This window comes from Arachis hypogaea, chromosome 13, assembly GCF_003086295.3.
Source record: "Arachis hypogaea cultivar Tifrunner chromosome 13, arahy.Tifrunner.gnm2.J5K5, whole genome shotgun sequence".
Taxonomy (NCBI): Eukaryota; Viridiplantae; Streptophyta; class Magnoliopsida; order Fabales; family Fabaceae; genus Arachis; species Arachis hypogaea.
The window spans coordinates 144,739,504-144,760,467 of record NC_092048.1 but is presented as its reverse complement, the minus strand read 5'-3'; the positions used below and the strand labels follow the sequence as shown (position 1 = coordinate 144,760,467).

At 31.4% G+C, this 20,964-nt stretch overlaps 2 protein-coding genes across 2 annotated transcripts; both read right to left on the bottom strand.

The window, feature by feature from the left end:
- Positions 1-13,002: 13,002 nt before the first annotated feature.
- Positions 13,003-15,015, bottom strand: LOC112792632 (phloretin 4'-O-glucosyltransferase-like). The gene has a single exon (XM_072213307.1). The coding sequence runs from the start codon at positions 14,710-14,712 to the stop codon at positions 13,681-13,683; it is 1,032 nt and encodes a 343-aa protein (XP_072069408.1). The 5' UTR covers positions 14,713-15,015; the 3' UTR covers positions 13,003-13,680.
- A 1,645-nt stretch (positions 15,016-16,660) lies between these two features.
- On the bottom strand, positions 16,661-20,545 carry LOC112792631 (phloretin 4'-O-glucosyltransferase). Its single transcript, XM_025835948.3, has one exon. It carries the CDS (start codon positions 18,155-18,157, stop codon positions 16,697-16,699), a length of 1,461 nt encoding a protein of 486 aa, XP_025691733.1. The 5' UTR covers positions 18,158-20,545; the 3' UTR covers positions 16,661-16,696.
- Between the last annotated feature and the right edge of the window lie 419 nt (positions 20,546-20,964).

The window sequence follows — 20,964 nt, the reverse complement described above, 5'->3', positions numbered from 1 at the left end:
GTTTGAAATATTGATTGTGTAGATTTCATTGTTCAATTAGTTCATACTTAGATGCCTCTGTAAACTCCCGAAGCCAGTGAAGCATTCAACATGCTAAGCCCTAGCTACAGAGAGAAGAAGATGGAGGAATTGGAGATGGACGAGGACGAATTCTTTGAGGAGCAGTTTGAGATCAAAGGGGAGATTCTGGAGCCTATTGAGATACTTTGGGCGGGTCCTATGGTGGTGCGCTTGCCGCTGCAGGATTGGCCACTGCGGGGATGGGAGGTGGATAGGGATGAGGTGGCGTTCATGAGGGAGGCGTATAAGATGTTGGTGAGGAGAGTGAGTTTGGAACAACTTGAAGGTGGTGGGATTGTGGATGAAGACTATGATACTGGTGGGCTTGCATTGGATAGGTACAAGGTGTTCTTGAAGCAGTATAAAGAATGAGTTGAAGCTAATAGGGATAGGTTGGAGGAGGAATCTTATTTGGTATTTTTGGTTAGTAGATACTATAATGAAGATTATATAATTGTCTTCGTGTGAAAATATTCTCTTTTGACTTTTGGATGATGGATTGGATGGTTAGATTTTAATATTTATAAAAGTGTTATTTTTATTTAAAGTGTGGCTAAATAAATAAATCACACTTTTAAACAAAGCATCTTCATAAAAAGACGTTTTTGTCATCTTCATTTGCGTAGTTGTCTTTCTGGTTTCCTCCAGTTCAATCCAAATGTTACTTACTTTAACTGTTCATGATATTGATATATAGGATGTGCTTTGTTCTGCTTTGGAGAAAATATTCCTTATTGAAATAAAAAGTAAGGAAAAAATTCGAATGCTGATTATTTTAAAAGATTTATTTATGTGAAAAGTGGTCTTTCTTTTAATAATGAAAGTCATTTTTTGCTAAAATAAGTTGAAGCTTATAAATTCATGATAAAGATTGAGTCCATGGATCAAGTGATTAAACACTTATTTTGTTTAAATGAAGTCTCTGGGTGAAGAGCTTTACCTCATGGTGGGTGTCATGACCAAGATTAGTTGAAGCCTATTTGGTTTTGGTATTTAGAATTTTGGATATTGGTACTTTGGATAAAAATTGAATCATATATATGTGTGTGCCCGCGCATGTGTGAAAAAATGTAGTATAATAATGTGCTTTTTGTGATAAATAGTTAAAAATAGCTTCCATTCTATTATCCTGGTCAAGTAAGCCCTCTAGCTCCTGTTTTTCATTTTGATGCATGCTGCAATTTTGTCTTCTAACACTTCTAAAATTAGGTTTATTTTGTAATGAAAAAATTTTAAAAAAAATGTTATTTTATCTTACTGACGGATTTATAAATAGATTTTCTATTTGTATTTAGAGTTGGAAATGTTTTTTCAAACTCCAATTATCAACGGAAAATCTGACGCTAGTTACCACAAAAAATCTGTCGAAAAATCGGACGGATTAAGCAAAATTGAAGTGATGATTACCGAAAAAAATATGTCGGTAACGAAAAAAAATATGTCAGTAAATTACAGAAAAAATCTATCGAAAAATTTGACGATTTTTTAGCAAAAAAGGGATCATCATCGAAGAAAATTCTATCAGTAACGGAAAAAAATCTGTCGGTAAATTACCGACGAAAAAAATTTGTCGGTAAGTAATTTTTGATGAAGCTTTTATAGAAAGATAAAATTTGTCGATAATCAAAAATCTGTTTGTAATAAAAATTAAATTTGTCTGTAAATTTATCTGTGATAAGCAATTTTTTTTGTTGTGATTAATTATCACAACAATTAATAAATGCTAAATAAAACAAATTATAATTGTTTTTTGTTGATTTTCTTTAATTACCAAATATTTTCATTTTTTTATATATAGAAACAAACTCAATATTGAATTGAATACAGTTGTGGCTGGTCATTTAAGAACACGTGTAAGGACTACATTAATTGATTTATCTTGGCTTCAGTATAAATTCGGTCCCTTGTACACTATGTGGTGGTTGTGTATCAATTTCTGTCGATTTTTTTTAGGGCTGTCAAACGGGCTAGCCCGGCCCATTTAGGCCCAGCCCATTAAGCCCATGGGTTTAACGGGCTGGCCCATTTAAGCCTGCTTTATTCGCGGGCCAAAATTTTTTAGCCCGGCCCATTTATAGTCAGCCCGATGGGTTAAACGGGCTAGCCCGTTTATCATTTTATTTTATTTTTTGAAAAATATTTTGACAAAAAATACCACTTTTAGGTCAAAAACCATTTAAAAAAAATTTTTTTTTAGTTGATGGGTCGGATTTTCGGGTCGGATTGGGAAAAATATTAGCTGAAAGTGTTACTTTTTTTTTTAAAAGATGAAAAAAAAATTAAACGGGCCACCCGTTTAGCCCGCGGGCTAGCCCGTTTAACCCGTCATTTTTTTCGGGTTAATCGGGCTCAGCCCGTTTAGCCCGAAATTTAAACGGGCTTAATTTTAGGGGCAAAGCCCGCCCATTTAAACGGGTAAACGGGCTGGCCCGATGGGTTTAGCCCATTTTGACGGCCCTAATTTTTTTTTAAGGAATGTGTGATGTTTAATTTTTTAATATTCTTTTATTTTATTTATAAAATATATGATGTGAAAATTAAATTTTATTTTTTTAAATAAAAAATTGAGAGAATTTAATTTCGTGCGTTTCCTAGATAATTATATATTAGACATTTAATTAATTTAAAATTTTTAAAATGGCCGATATTATAATATAAGGATTTTTTATATAAAATAAAAAAACTTTATTTTTAAAAATAAATTATTCCAACTTTAATTTTTGAAATTTTTTTTCTTTGCGTCGGCGCAAATTTGTCATTTTTTTTGGTGAACTTTGTTGCCACTCTCATCAACGAATTTTATTTATTATGTGAAGTTTGTCGTTTTTTTTTTGGCAAACTTTAAGTTGCTTTCTTAATAAAATCTTAACAAGATGGATTGGAAATCAAAATCACTACTAGTAACTCATTCTTCTTTTTTTATTTTGATCTTATAATGTCTGAAATTTTATTACTATCCATTTATTATGATAATAAAATAGTATATGATGAAAAATAATTTATCATGTTCAATTTTGCTGAACCAATATTAACATAAATGTTACTGAAGTTAAAAGTCTAACAATATTAAAAAATTTGATGATATTATATATTATTGATTAACACACATAAAAGGAGTGAAAAAACTTACTACAAAAAAAATTTTAGAATTTGAAAATTATTACTCTTAAAAAAATTATAAAGTAAATAAAAACAGAACAAAGATTTATATAAAATTTACACGCATCTAAAAGAAAGATTTTTTTTTTTCTAATACAAGTGTGTTGGAGATAGAAATGGAAATAGCTAGGCCGAAGCCTACAGGGTAATGACATGCGTTCGGTCTAGCCTAATAACCCATCACAAATTACTTATGTCCAAATCCAAGTTATTTTAAAAATTTAATTTTGTTGGTTGTTAAATCTAAACTTACAAATTAGTCTATTTTATAAATAAATGTATAATTTTTTTAGATTAAAACATTATTAAATTTTTTAAATTTATTATACTGTATTATTATAAATACTCTTACATGTTTTAATTACTTTAAAAATTTATATATAATAAATATTGAACAAATTAGTACCTAAAAAATTTTAAATTAGACGTATTAATTTTTAACAAATTTCAATAGCTTTATGAATCTCTAACAATTAATAATAATGAAAAAGTTTAGGAACCAGTAATTTTTGTGTTTTCTAGTCAATATTTAACCATCAAAACAAAAAGGAATAATTTTCCACTCTTAGATGTAATCTTATACCATTAAAATATTATTGATGGCTAATTGATGGTTACAAAATATCAAAATTGCTGGCTCTAACATTTCTCATTAATAATATCTGTTAAATTAGTTTTTTTTATCAACTTGACCTGTTATACTCTAATAGCATTGTCTCATGTGACACATTAATAAATTGAGTGAGACGTTAATTGACACATGGAATCGATCAAAGACAAATTAGTTTGTCTTACAAAACACAAAAATATATTTTTTTTAGAGATTAATTTGATTGATAATATCATTTATTATTGGAGACCAATATCTTTAATTATGTTCAATTTTTTACTATATTCTATCTTATTTTACATGATTGATGAGTATAATTGCGTCTTGTTCTTGGATATGATATAAATTGCTGCCTGCACGCTAAAAATTTGTTGTTATTTTTTTTTTGTTTTTAGTTTTTAAACTTTATATTGTGTAATTGCTGTTTATAATGTGATACCAAATATTTATTTTGATTGTCTATTGTTGACAAATAGTTACTATGGTTTTAATGCCAAACACTGGTGTTGGTTTATTTAACAGAAAAGTTATGATTTATTTTTAGTTTACTTTGACATATATATAGTCTTCCTTTGATATTGTTCTTACTTTTTTTAAGATTGAACATATACTCATAATGACATTCATTCTGACAACATGTTATTAATGCACCTTCTAAATACCCAAAAGTCACCTAAATAGCTTGTTAAGTAACCTACATCCTAGAGACAAGATAAACCCCTAATCTTAGGAAGAAAAAAAAAAATCATTTTTGTACAACCTCTGGACTAGCCTCTCTTCATAATTATAGCATCATTCTTCTTCTCCAGTGCATCAACGAATTCTCTTAACTTCTTGATTCTGCCTTCAATTACAGCATTGGGCTCACTAGCTAGCACCAACTTAGTAATAAAAAATCTTATCAAATTGTACAAAGAAATCACAATGTGGGAGCTTTTCTTGCAAATATAAATTAAAACTCTTATTAGAGTAACATTACGAAGAGACCATATTATATATAATAAAATCCTAAATTTACACACCTTAAAATTAGGACAACTAAAAAAATCTCTTTGAATTTTAAGAGCAATGCTAGGGGCCAGCAACATTTGTGATTGGTAGCCATCAACTAGCCATCAATGATGATTTAATGATGTGAGATTGGTGTGAGATTTCATCCAATGACTCACCTTTCTCTGGTGATTACATGCTGGCCAAAATGCAATAAAATTGCTGACTCCCTAAATTTTTCCTTTCTACATTTTGCAAAGTAGGAACTAATTTGTTTTCAATCTCACGTGTCAGTTAACTTCTAAATCAGCTGGTTAATGTGCCATATAATATAATGCTATTAGGATTTGACGGATCAAGTAGATAGGGGGACTAATTTGACGAATGTCAATAATTATTGGAAACTCATAAAATTATTAAAATTGATCAAGAATTAATATATCTAATTTAAAATTGTTTAGAGATCAATTAAAATAAATATTCTTTAATATATTATATATAAAAAAGTATTTTAAAAATATTTTATGTAAAAATATGTTAGATCATACTAACACACTAGTATATCATTCCAGATTAAATAATAAATCAGGTTTATTAATATTTAAAAAATAACTTATAACAAATTACAAGTTAGATCTCAGTTAATTAACTACATTATAAATCTGTTTTGTCAAAAATAAAATCTAACCTTATCGAATCTATTTCCACCTCTGATCGTGCTTTTTCCACTAAACTTAAGTTTTATGAAATAAATAATTTTATATATATTTAATTATTTTGGACGATAAAGATGTGACATTTGACATTATTTATATTTAGGTGATTGTTATAATACCTAAAAAGTAATATTTAATTTATTAAATTATTAAAAATTAATATTTAATTTAAAATATAAAAATAAATAATTTTAAAATTTATTATAAAAAATAAATTAGATAAAATTCAAACATCAATTTATAGCTAGATAGATAGAAGTGGCCTTATTTATCAATTTATGTGTCTCTTGGGTGCAATGGATAGACATACAAACATACGCGGCATACCGAATAATTTAACTTATTATAGATAGATTTTAGATGTTTGATAAAACACCTTTTATGTATTGCACACGTTTTTTTATATGTTTTTCTTTCTCTGTTACGAAAAATAATAAATGCAGTCCAGCATTTTTATGATCCAATTTCCGCTAGGGATAGGTGTGTGATTTAGAGCTTTAGCTAGGTGAACGAGCTAGTGTCATATATATATATATATATATATATATATATATATATATATAACAGTAACATTAAATTACACATGTGATTAAATATATTATTAAAAAGATAATTATTAATATTTTTATTTTTATTAATTTAAATTTTTAGAATAAATAATTTTATGATATATATATATATATAATTAAAATTCTTCCATCACAACCCATAAACATAATATTTACAAAAGCTTTCAACTACGAACTATTTTTAAAAAAAATATAGCCACAATCTTCTCTCACCTAACAAAAGGAAGGAAAGAACAAATTGGATACATGTTAATTAGAAAAAGAATATATTTATTTATTTATTAAATAAATAAATATAACAAATAACAAATATTTTAAAAATACATCCGAAAGTCATTGAATGAATTTTCTTTGTAAAATTAAGTAAATGAATGAGAGGAGGAGAGGAACACATCTGTTCATCTGGAATAAGAATTTGGTAAGATTTGGATCTAAGTTTTTATTGTATGTTTAAGGTTTAGGATATAAAATTTAGAAATTTTTAATTTGATTCTGATGGTTTTGTAATTTTGATTTTTTTTAACTATAATTTTGATTCTTAAATTTAGTTTTAAACAAAATAATTTTGAATTTGAATTTAAATATTAGAAAGAGATTTAAATTTTGTTTTTAAATAATATAGACAAAATAAAGTATATAGCAATAAATCTATGTGTTGGAGGCTGTTTTTTATTTAAAATTTTTATAAAAAAATGGTGGCAAAATATTGTTTCAAATAATGATATATGCACTACAAAAAAATGTTGAGTATCGTCGGATGTTAGCGGCGAATTTTTCATTGAATATACCATTAGAATTGACAATAAATTCGTCACCTTAAAATATTACTGTCGGAATTGATTTTTCGACGGTAATACTTAGAGGGAAAACAAAAGAAATTTTAGCGCGCTCGTTAGCCGCGGTAGATACGACGGTAATGTTGTTTGGTAAAACATTGCATTTTGGGCACACAGAAAATGTTACCGTCGGATTAATTCGATTGTAAACTTAGGACTAAATTCAAACGTGAAGTCCTTTCTCTTTACTTGTCTAACGCCTCTCTCTCTCTCTCTCTCTCTAAAGAAATGTTGGCGCGCTCATTACCCGCGATAGATACGACGGTAACGTTGTTTGGTAAAACGTTGTATTTTGGGCACACGAAAAACGTTACCGTCGGATTAATTCGATTGTAAATTTGGGGCTAAATTCAAACACGAAGTCCTTTCCCCTTACTTGTCCGATGCCGTTCTCTCCCCGCTCTCTTTCTCTTTCTCTCTCTCTCCCTCTCTCTCCTCGTCTACTTGCACCTTCGAGGGCAATAGTCAATGTGGCCATTGCTGGAGCTTGCCGTCGACGTTGTCACCATGACTGAAGCATCCACTGTCACCGCGCTGTACATGCTCGTCGAATCTGCAGCTGCTACTATTCCTGTCACATCCTTCGCAACGGTTGTTGTTCACATCACCTTCACTGCCACTTCTGTCACCACGATATTAATGAGACTGCAGCCATTATCATTATTGATTTGTTGGTATGGTTATTATGTTTTTCTTCATATTGTTTTGTGAGTTTAATATTTTGTTAGGGTTGTTGTTAAATTAGTGGTTCAATTTGCTAAAGAAATATGTTATTAGGAGTTGTTGTATTAATTTAATGTAAGTAAAAACTAAATTTGTCATGCCTCTTGTTAGTTTGGTTGAATTAAGAATTATGCTTTAATTAATTAGAATAATAAGTTTTACTTATTATTTTAAATTAGTTTTCGAATTAGTTTCACCTTGTGAATTTAATAAGTAATCCTTTTTATTAGGACGCTGGTATTTTCTCTGTACTCAATTGGAGTTTTCTTCTTTTATTGTCTGTGTAGTAATATTCCAGATTGATTTTCTATCTCTGAATATAATGAAATATTTAAATTTTATGTTGGACTTACTTTTCCTAGAATAGAGTTTTAGAATGGAAGTGGAAGAAGGTGCGTAGTAGCGCCTTCTCAAACCCTTGTTTGCTGGAAAATTGTGGAGTTATAAGGGGTTATGTACTAAAACGATTAGGATTTGATGTTTCATTGAATGCCTGTATGTTAATGATTTATGCCTGCAGCTGTTTCCTGTGTGAAAACTGTTGTTTTTATTTGATGGATGTCGCTGAATTAAGGAGAAAGTCTATGAATTATCGTTTAAATTGTTTACTACGTGTTTAGTTTGTCACAAACTGATAATAGTATTCAGCGAGAGATTCTAATTATAGGAAACACTCTGCCGAATTTTCTAAGAATTTAAATAATTTCAATTGTCGTTGAAGTATAGGGTGTGTGGTTTATAATATGATTCCAAGTCATCGTCTATGGACATATAAGAGGAACAACGATGGGCAGGGGGTTTAAAACCCGAATTCTTTGAAGGAGTTGATGCGTTTATCACGCATGTTTTCAAAATGGAATTGTTTATGTCTGAAGGGATTTTTAGGTGTCCATGTCAAAAGTGTCGGCTGCCTAAGTGGTTAGGACCTGCGGAAATAACGCTTCACCTCTACTATAAGGGGTTCAAAAATGGGTATTGGATGTGGACAAAACACGAAGAAGTACGAATAGGGAATTAATTAGTCTGCCTCTAATTTGAATAGGTCTGATTGTCAATTAACGAGGTTTTGAGTAATGAGAGACCTAAACATGGATGAAATGAATTGGGAGGCTAACCAAGAGGGATACAACGAGATGGTGTGTGATGCAACAGTTGTTATAGAATTGCAAGAGGCTAAAGAAATGCCTAACCCAGAAACAAAGAGATTTTATCATCTATTAGAAGCTGCTGTAAAACCTTTGTACGAGTGCTCCATTCATTTGGAGTTGTCTGTGTCTGTTAGAATGATGAGTATTAAGTCGGAGTCAAATCATACCCAATAGTTTTTTGTTAAGTGGGCCACCCTTTGCAACAAACTGGTACTTATAAGGTCATCTGGCATCTCCCAAAACTACTACGAAGCAAAGAAGATAATTTCGAAATTAGGTCTAAAAGTGGTGAAAATTGATTGTTGTTTGAATGGTTGTATGCTGTACTACAACACGGATGCAGACTTTAATGAATGCAGATTTTGTAGATGATCGAGGTTCTAAGTTGAGAGAGAATAGATTAGTAAATATCTTGTAGATGCACTACTTGCCCTTAATCCATAGGTTGAAACAATTGTATGCATCAATGAGCTTGTCCCCTCACATGACCTAGCGTAGTAACAACAAGAGATTTAATGGAATCATGACGCATCCGTCACACGGACAAGCTTGGAAGCATTTTAATTAGGTCCATCCTATATTTGCGAGCGAGCCCAGGAACGTTAGACTAGCTTTGTGCTCTAATGGGTTCACATTTAGTTTCAATTTCGGTAACGTATATTCTTGTTGGCCCATAGTCATGACACCTTATAACCTGAATCCCGAAATGTGCATGAAGGACCCATACATATTCTTAACATGCATCATATCTGGTCCCAACAATCCAAAGGCCAAAATAGATGTCTTCTTGCAGCCCTTGGTGAACGGGTTATAGGAGTTATAGATACATGGTGTACAAAATGTATGATATCTCGATGAAGACAAATTTCTAACTGCGGGCTACATTAATGTGGACCATTAACGACTTTTCTGCATACGGCATTTTGTCAGGTTAGTCTACTAAGGGTAGAATAGCATGTCCCATTTGTATGGAGGATACGAATGCATTTTAGTTGACGGCTGGCAGCAAGAATTCGTGGGTTGAGTGTCATAAAAAAATTCTCGACATGGATAATGTGTTTCAGTGCAATAAGGACTCATTTAAAAAGTATAAAAATAAACAAGAAGAGACACCTATGAAGTTGTTTGGTAGGCAAGTTTGGAAATGTGTCAGAAGAATCCCATGAATTGTTGATAACAGAGCAGGTCTGAGACATCCGGGTTATAGCAGAGAACATAATTGTTTCGAAATTGTCTTCATGTGATGCACATTGAAAAAATGTGTTTGATAACATCATGCACACAGTAATAGATGATAAGTGAACAAAGGACAACGATAAGGCTAGGTTAAACTTTATGGACATTTATAAGCGGGCAAATCTAAATTTAAAAAGACTTAATAACGAGTGGTGGGTTAAACCAAAGGCGGTGTTCTCTCTAACGAATGAGCAGAGGCAAAATGTTTGTAAGTGGATTAGAGGATTAAGATTTTTTGATAATTATGCTTTTAACTTAGGCAGGTATGCAAACGTATCACATGGTAGGCTTGCTAGATTAAAGGGTCATGATTGTCATGTCTTCATGGAGGCTTTGTTTCCTGTCGCATTCAGAGATCTTCCAACCAACATCTTGAAATCTCTCACAGAAATAAGTGAGTTCTTTAAGGAGTTATGTGTTACGAAACTTAGCAAGCATGACCTTACAGTCATGGACAGGAACATTTCCATCATACTTTGTAAGCTAGAAATGATATTCCTTCCATCCTTTTTTGACGTTATAGAACACTTAGCAGTCCACCTACCATATGAAACAATATTATGTGGGTCGGTCCAATTTAGGTGGATATACCCATTTGAGAAGATGATTGATTCATTCAAGTGCACCGTGAAGAACAAAGCTAAGATTGAGGACAACATCTGCGAAGCATTCATAGCAAAAGAAACATCTGCATTCTGTTCATTCTATTTTCAGTCTCATGTTGAGTCACAGAGAACAAGGATTGCAAAAAACGATGAGAGAGGAGAATCATTGTCAAGTGGAACAACATATCCAATCCTTTTTCCAGAAGGAGTTACAATGGGTACGGGCAGTGACTACAAGTTAGAGCAGACAAAAATTGATACTGCACATCTACATGTGTTGCTTAACTATGACCAAATTTTACCCTATCTCATGTGAGTTTTTTAAGTCTTGGTAAATACTGCAATAAGATACTGACTTCTTAATATGACTAAAACTTCTTTATCCTATGCTGAATCATATAAGTTATTCCAAGAGAAAAATCTTGATACCTCATTGAATAATTTTTCACGTTGGTTCAGAGAATACATCAATGTGCAGCTAACTGACACAATAGATTTAAAACTAGTTTTACTTAGTTGGGGTCCAATGAATAAGGGCATTAGCTACCCAATGTACACTGTTAATGGATATCGGTTTTATACCTTACAATGGTCGATTGGAAAGAAAACAGACAACACTAGAGTTTGGATTCGTGGAGATTCAGGCAAGGGTCACTCAGATTGGTTTGGTTTGTTGCACAACATAATTGAAGAAAAGTATTTCTATCACACTACGTAAGGTGTGCTTGTTTAAATGTGAATGCTATGATCCAAGTTCGCGACAGGAAACACGAAAGCACAAGGATTACGATATCACTGAAGTTAATGTAACCAGAAAATATAGGCACTATACGGTCGTTTTATTTTACCTCAAAATGCATGGCAGGTATATTATTTTCTTTATTGAGTTCGATGAAAATTAGAAAACTACCTTGGAAGACGAGGATGGTGAACCAGAGTTACAAGATGATAAATCTGAATAGAATTAATGTAAATATAGTTTTGTGATGTGTATTTCTTTAAGAAAATTTGCGGAGAATGTAATATATTTAGCTTTGTTTTAGATATTTCATTCAATTCCAATTTATTCCTTATCTTTAAGTTAAATTTTTTATATTTCACATCAGATTTAACGCATTATTTCAATTATTAATTATCGGGAGTATACTATAGATGGATGAAAAAAGATTATTTTAGAAAAATAAAATACTATCGTCGGAACTACGGTCGAAAAATTCTGACGGTAACAACCTAACCATTTTTTAAAAAATTAAAAATTATTTTCGTCGAATTAAACCAACGATAAGTTGGTGGATAACATATGCCTTGGCACCATTATTACCATCCAAAAAAATCCGTCAATACCACTCATCGGATTTAGTTTTTGTAGTGACGATATTCCATTGCAGAATTTGAAAAAAATCCGACATAACTATTCACCACCGAAATTTATACCGATTAATTTATTCCAACGATAAATCCAACAGTATTTTAGTTACCGTCAAATTTTAATTGTTTTTTCGACAGTAAATGCGATGGTACTCAACATTTTTTTATACTGTAGTATTTTTGTATGCTAAGTTTTAATTTTTTGTGTATGTAATTGTGATCAACTGACTCTGATACATTGGACAAATGGATAATAGCAGCGATGTTGTTTGTTAGTAAAAAAAATATGAGACTTGTTGCTGGCATTTTTTTTTTTGTTTTCGTGTTTAGGAGAAATTAGAATTAATAGAAGATTTAATTTTTCTGTTTTTGAATGGAGATTCATGATTTTTGATTTAAAATAGACGATAATAATTGTAAATGTTAACTTCTATAACTACATTATTGTGGAACTTTTTCACCTCTGCCATGTGCATTTCTCACTCAACTACCATGTGAATGTGATCTATTTGAATTTTTGGAAGTTTTACTTTTGCTGCTGAGCATCCTTCCCAACTCACTAAAAATAGCTTTAATTTAGGATATTTAGGACACAATCTAAGTTTTTATGTTCAAATTTTTAGAGATTAAATTAGTGCTTATAAGATTTTTGCTACGTCATATAACCATTAACAATGCCAAATATTAATTAAAATTGCTATGCCAGTATTTTACGATAAAAATAGATAAAAAGACCAAATTGAGTCGTGATTCAAATTTTTAGAGTACAAATTAAATTAATTAAAAATTTAAAAATTAAATTAAATTAGAGATCAAATTTCAGAAATAATTTTGAGTATTAATTCACACTTCGTGTTTATGAAATCACATTATTCATGTGTGTTTAGATTTTTTTTTCTACTATTATTTAACCTTACTCTATCTTTAACTCAATACACCAAAGTCAAAAGAAAAAAAAAAAACAGAAGAATAAGACAAAAGATTTCCAAAAACAATCCATTAAACAATTAATCATCAATAACCACAAACATCACCCATAATTTCAAATAAACAAGTATTATCACCATGATCACAAATAATTATGACTAGTCCAAACCTTAACAATTACACACACACAAAAGTGGTTCGGTTCTTTGGCTATATTGGTTGATAATAACTTTATCGGATATAATTTAGAGGTGCATCTTTCTTCTTATGAGATCTAATCAGAATACACAATTATGGGTGAGATGAGAGATTCGTGTTCTTTATATATGAATTGCAACGGTCGTGGTCAATCATTCATTGTTGATAAAAGCGTAGCGTTGAGGAAAGCCTTTAAGTTGGTGTCGGATGGACCCCCTTCCTTGGAAGCATCCTTGGCCATAATCTTCCATTTCTCTCCATTCCTTCTCACTTCCTTCGCTTTCTCTCCATTACTCTCCATCACCATCTCCACACACCTCCTTATTTCACCACCCGTCACTATCCCATCTGCCTCATCCTCCACCACCCTCACACCAATCTTCCACACTTGTTCAATTAACTTCGCATTCGTCTTTTGATCCGACCACTGAGGAAACGCCACCACCGGAACCCCACACACTAGGCTTTCCATGGTGGAGTTCCAACCACAGTGTGTCACGAAACAACCCACCGAAGCGTGGGACAACACTTGTACCTATGAACACCACTTCACTATCTTCCCCTTCTTTCTCAGTTCCTCCATGCAACTCAACTCTTCCTCGTCTCTAATCACCCACAAGAATGGAAGTCTACAATCCAATAACGCACGTGCTATTTCCTCTTTCTGTCTCTTAGATAGCGGAAAGTAGCTACCGAATGAGACATAAACCACTGACATCTCTGCCTTCGAGTCCAACCATTGAATGTAGCCATCATCATTTGAGTCTTGAATTAGGTCACCTCCGAATGAAGTATCGTTGGGGTTTTTCCCGTCCAGGAACGCCGACGGAATCAACGGCCCGATGGGGATCATGTTGACTCTATCAACGGCTTTCAGGGCCTCTGCTTCAAGAGCTTCAAAGGTGTTCACGAGAACTGTAGGGTTAGTCTCTTTGTCAAGCTCCTGAAACTGCTCTTCAAACGATTCAAGAAGAAAAGACAAGAAACTTGGTCTTCCTACCAGCAAGAAACTGGGTACTTCACGCGCCGAAAACAACAACGGCAAACCAGGCAGTGCTATGGAATACGATGAAGATGCCTTTTCTTCCTTACTTTTCTCATTGATGTAGTTATCGTATCCATGGAAGTAGTGATATAAGATTGTGAAAACCGTGGCTGGCTCGATCCACAAAAGCGCCGAAGGGAGGTGAAAGCCACGCGCCACCTCTTGTGCCCATTGAACGAGCAAGGTGTAGGTTACGCAGGTGAAAGGGTGACCTTGTTTTTCACTAGAGCTTATGAGGTCTGCCACGAAATCTGAGCCGCGGCGCTTCAACTCGGAAGCGTAGAGCTTGTAGTCTTCGTCTCCGCCGGCTATCGCGTTGAAACCGGTGTCGTGACCGTCGGAGAAGGTTACAATGGATAGGCCGGGGATGGAGGGTTTATTAACCATGCGACTGTGCAGGTAGATGGTGATAGCGAGGGTGACGTGTGAGTTTAAAGAGATGAGTCGCTTGGCGAATTCGAGTGCAGGGTTTATGTGGCCTTGTGCCGGGTAGATTACGAGGAGAAAGCGGTGGCGGACCATGGTGCGGTGGCTGAATGTGTGTAAAGATAAGTACTGGGCGGTTGGAGCTATAGAGTAGTGAAGTGCTATGATTTTGTTGCCAGTGTGTTTTCGGGAAGAAAAAATCTAAAAACTTATACTTTTATTAAAATTTTATCGGTACTTAATCTGTAAAAAATAAGTGAGTGATGAGTAATGATGATTAGATGATTAATTAATTAATGATTAAAAATTATAAAATTTATTGACTTTCTATCACTCCTTTTGTAAAAATTCTAAATGATGAGTAATGATTGATGTTTCCTCAAAAGAAAAAATTATAATAATAAAAGTATAAAACAACTAATATTTGAAAACCTTACTATTTAAGGCTTTAAGCTCTAGCTAATAATGAAACAACTAATTTTTGGAAATTGGAAACGTTACTATTTAAACTATAGCTAATAAATAGTAAAAATAATATTTATATATTAAAATTAATTATTAATATATTTATGTATAAATATATATATAATTTAATATATTTTTAATATGTATTTATATTTTAATATATATTATATTAATAAAAATAATTTTAATGTATACAAAAGCATAATTGAATAAATATATAATAATGAAATATTGTTATGATTTTGTGGTCTGTATATTCGATTTCCAAATGAGGAGTTGCGACCGAAATTTTGGTACTCATATGAGCCATGATTGATGGATAATAATGATTCATCCCATGAAAATAATCAAAATATTATAATAAAATAGAGATATAGAGAGATATTAGAGTAAATAATTTAATATATTTGATAAAATTATTATTTAATAATTTTTAATTATTAACTTTCATCCAAATTAATTGCATACGAATTTTTATTTTATAATAATAATATAAAATAAAAAATTAATTATATTAAATATATATTAAAATTAATTATTATATATTTATATATATATTAAAAATGTTATTTATATATTAAAATTAGTTACTAAAATTAATCTCTAATATATTTTTGTATAAATAAATATATATAGTTTAATTTTTTTTATTTTATATTTTATATTAATGATTGATTTTGGTGATTAATTTTAATATACATATAACATAATGGTATAAATACATATTATTTAATTTATTATATTTTAATTTAATTGTATACTAATTATTAATTTTAATATATAAATGACATTTTTAAAAAGAAATAGATAAACTAGTACAAAAAGACATTGTCCATTTCCATTATTTGAGATGCCGCATTGGGATTCATGTGCTCAATATTTTAAGAAAAATGGAAAAATAATAATAATGAAACTAAATTAATATAAATAAATACTTTTAGATATAACAAACATGTAATTATAAATATTATATATATGAAATTATAAATATTAAGTTAAATAAAATTACTTTAAACTATTATCTTTTTAATATTATTTAGTTCTTCTTCTATACTACGTGATATATGATATTTTTGAAACAACTATTTTATTTAATATTTTTTCGTATCTAAGTTAATATTAATTAAATTTTAATTTATTATTTGAACAAATAACAAAAATATCTTAAATTTAATAAATTGCTGAGAAAAAGTTTTCTAATTTTGTGAACAACAAATCAACAATTAAATATTTTTAAAACATTATAAACAAAAAAAAATTCTCGTATAATTTCTTATTGATTTCCAATTGGCAAAGAAACCCATGAAGGTAGTAAAACAAAGAAAAAAAAACTAAAACATCATATAAAACGCAAGGCATATTTAGACAAAAAAAAATATCTAAAGGACCAATTATAATATAAATTAATTAAATTAATTTTTATTTTAAATTTTAAATTTTTAAAAATTTAGAATAACAAAAAATTATATATTTTTCGTATTAATTTTTTTTAACTATTTAGTTAGAGTTAACCTCCTTTCTAGTAGATTCATAGTAGATTTTGACGTATTATAAGACTATTAAAAGAAAGAGTCAAGAATGAGAAGAAAAATCTGATATAAGATAAGGGTTGATCTCATCTACTTTGAGGCAGTAAGTCATGCACTTGATGAAGAAAAGTCCTGAGATTCTGCTCCGAAGAGCCACCTTCCTTCACAGCTTCCCTTGCCAACATCTTCCACTTGTCTGCATTCTCTCTCAGTTCCTTCGCCTTCTCTCCACTTCCCATCACCACATCCAGACACCTCTTTATTTCACCAGCTTCTACCACCCCTTCTTCCTCCTCCTCCTCACGATCCACCCTCACCCCTGTCTTCCACACATCTTCTATTAGCTTCGCATTCGTCTTCTGGTCCACCCACTGCGGAAACGCCACCATTGGTACCCCAGATGCTAAGCTTTCCATCGTCGAATTCCAACCACAGTGTGTCACAAAACATCCCAACGATCCATGCGACAAAACCTCCACCTGCGAGCACCACTCCACTATCTTCCCCCTCGCTTCTAACTCCTCTCTGCAGCTTAACTCTTCATCTTCCTCTTCCTCTTTCTCTTTCTTTTCTTTCTTCCTAATAACCCACAAGAATGGATGCCTTGAATCCAACAAAGCACGCGCCATTTCCTCCATCTGCTTCTTCGCCAACACCCAGAAGCTTCCAAACGACACATAAACCACCGATCTCTCCGCCTGTGAGTCCAACCACTCTACGTAATCATTTGAGTGTTTGAAAATATTACCGCCATAGGAACTATCACCATCGCCATCTTTTTCAATGTCCAAGAACGCCGACGGAATCAACGGCCCGATTGGTATCACGTCCAATTTATCATCAACGGCCCTCAGGGCATCAGGTTCCAACGCTTCAAAGGTGTTGGCTAATATTCTTGGTTTGACTTCTTGATCAAGATGTCGAAACTGTTTTTCAATCAGCGAAGCAATGAAAGAGTTCCGATACTTACTAGTCGAATTATTTGATTCCAAATAAAACGAAGGTAGGTCACATGAGGGTTGCAACGGCGGCAACCCTGGAAGCTCCAAGGAACACGACGAGGGCTCTTTGGTAATTTTCTCGTTGATGTAGTCACGGTACCCGTGAAAGTAGTAGTAGTGGATGTCCAAGAGCACCGCGGGTTGAGGCCAGAGCACAACCGAGGGAAGGTGAAACGCACGCGCCGCCTCTGCCACCCAGTTTTGTAGGAAGGTGTAGACTACACAAGTGAAAGGGTGCTGGCCTTCTTCGGCGGCGGAGTTTATGAGATCGGTGACGAACTCTGTGCTGCGGCGCTGGTACTCGGTCATGTAGTGGTCATAGTTGGAGTCATCGGAGAGGGTGAAACCATCGTCGAAGCCATCGGAGAAGGGGACGAAGGAGAGGCCGCGGATGGAGGGTTTGTCGGACATACGGCGGTGCATGTGGACGGTGGTGGAAACGGTAACACGTGCGCCTAAATTAATGAGCCTCTTTGCTAACTGGAGGGAAGGGTTTATGTGGCCTTGTGCGGGGTATGTGATGAGAAGGACGTGGTGACGGTGCATGATGGCGGTGGTGGCAGCAGCTGACTGGTAACTGAACACGCGCCTTCTTCTTTGGACTAATGAATTAGTAACGAGGTGACAACTGACACGTTGAAATAATATATAGGGGTTTGAAGTTTGAACAATTTGGTGGTTAAAAAATCAATCATTAAATCAATAGTTTGTTAAAAATGCGTATTAAAATCAAAACTATATATTCAAATAAGTAAAATAAAATAGGTGAATTCTATGGTGACTATAATTTGGTATCTAAATTTTGCCTAAACTTTTTTTTGTAGTAAATTTTAAATTTTTAAAAATTATTTATTTTTATATCTTTTAAATTAAATATTAATTTTTAACTCTTTTTAGTAGATAAACACCACATTTTAGGCACCATAACATTCACCAATAAAATAATATATGTAGCATTTTTAAATTCCAAACCATGTATGTGTCTTTTCTTGTTTTGCTCATTACTACTACATTCAATAAAAAAAATATAAGTAAACAATAAAAATATTAAACAATATAAATAATAGATATATCGGATGTTTATTTTACTAATGTACGAATGATTAGTTTAATATTAAAATTAGAAAATTAATTTAGAAGTATGGTATATTTTAATTTGATTGGTGGTTATTCATATTGTTTAACAAAATCATTTATCCCCTAACATTTCCCTATTCAATATAAACGTGTTGTTTTTATGTAAAATGGAATTTGAATCCAGAGAGATTACCCTTCTTAACTTAATTAGTTGAGCTAATCTCACTATGCTATATAATATTACACCTTCAGAAATGGATTCATTTAGGCATTTAAAACAATAAAAAAAATATAAAAATATTATGTGTATATACAAAATTAATGTTTAAAATAGTTATTATATATTTATATATAAATATATGTATCATTTAATATATTTTTAATATATATATTTATTTTATATAAATAATTAATTTTTTATTTATACATGGTATAGTTACAAAAAATAAAAATATTATCTATAAAAAACTAATATGATTTTTTTAAATATTCCAACTTTATTATTTAAGTAAAATTGATTTTATATTTAAAGAACGAGAACGGTAATTAAGTGTATATGTAAATATTTATTTTGGATACAAGATATAATTTTTGGTTGTCTTTATCCTACCTTGTGACGTTTGAGCTTACGAAATTGTTTGGGACCTAGTGGATCATCTGATCAACTTTGCTTGTGGAAATTCTGATACTTATCACCTTTGAAACGGAAGGAAATCTCAGTTTTCGGAAGTAATTCCAAGTGGAATGAATGAGTAAGCGTACATTATTATTAGAGCATCAGGTAATAACATCTTTTATACGATGAATAGTTTATTCATTTGTTAATGTATGTTTTCTATGACAGGTTAAGAAATTAGAAAAGAACAATTGATATACAAAAAATAATTAACGTTTATAGAAAATTCCAAATTTTAAAAGAGTTAAGGCTCAAAATAATTTCTGAAATTTTATATTCAAGATTTAAAGTGGTCTCTAAACTTAATAGTTACTCAATTTTATTTTTAAAGTTACACTCCAGAATTTATAGTAATTCCTCAGGCAATTTTCGTCCATCACCGGCCATCGAAAAGTTAAGGTGAACTCATCCCTGCCACGCTGGCACACCAATGGCTAACTGACGTAGCAAATTAAATTTTTTTGTTTGCAATGTGGTCTCTTTCCCCTTTTTAAAATCCTGATTTCCAAATTATGTTCAATAGATTCTCTTTTTCACTCTCTTCTTCTTCTTAAACCTCATTTTTTATTCTCATCCTTTTAAATCCAATCATCACAGCAACAAAAATGACTATTTTATCTGCTAATCTACATTTCACTATAAGAAAAATGCTGAATACCATCAAATTTACTGTTGAATTTAGTGTCAAAAGTTAGCAGCAGATTTACCGGCGAATTTACGAGTGAATTTGCCAATAAATTCGTCGGGTGAAAGAGTTACCATTGGATTCAAATTTTCGACAATAATATACTCAGGGACGAATCCAGAAATGATATTATGGGGGGCCAATAACATATATAATATTAAAAAATTATGTAAAAAAATATATAATATAAGATGTATAATGTATTACAAAAATATATTGACAGAGAATATATTTTAAAGTAAAAAAAATATGTATATACTTTTTACTAACGAAGTGGTCGATTCTTCGTATCATAAAATTCAACGATAATAGAATTTGTGTCAAATTTTTCAGTAATTTTCTTTTCAATATAATTAAAAGACAATTAGCAAGAAATTCATCTTTTATTTTGTTTTAAATTATTTTTTACAATATTCATAGTTGAAAAAGATCTCTTAATTGTAGCAGTTGAAACAGAGAAAATTAATACCAAATGAATAAAAAAAGACAAAAAGAAAAAGAATTCACTTCATGAAATTTGAAAATTTTTATTTAATAAAAAAATATTAGTAATAATATCTTTTTCAGATTTCTTTAATATTTTTACTTACTTTTTAGATATTAAAAATTATTAATATTTAAATTAGAATGGACTTTTATTTATACCAGACTAAATACTAAATAATTTTTTTAAAAAAATTAAATTATACATAATAACTTATTACTATTAAAAAAAGTTGGGGGGACGAAGCCGCCACTCGCCCCCCCCTTATGTCCGTCCCTGAATATACTTGGAGGGGGAAAAAAAACTAGCGCGATCATTACCGTGAATTTAGGGAAAAAAATCCGACGGTAAGGTAATTACATGAAACACAATGTTTTGGTTATAGGCTGTGCGTTATCAGGCGGATTTTTCGACAGTAAATCCAAATGTGA

Excerpts from the sequence above, each read along its gene's own strand:
- LOC112792631 (XM_025835948.3), bottom strand. The coding sequence starts at position 18,157 with ATGCACCGTCACCACGTCCTTCTCATCACATACCCCGCACAAGGCCAC.
- LOC112792632 (XM_072213307.1), bottom strand. The coding sequence starts at position 14,712 with ATGGTCCGCCACCGCTTTCTCCTCGTAATCTACCCGGCACAAGGCCAC.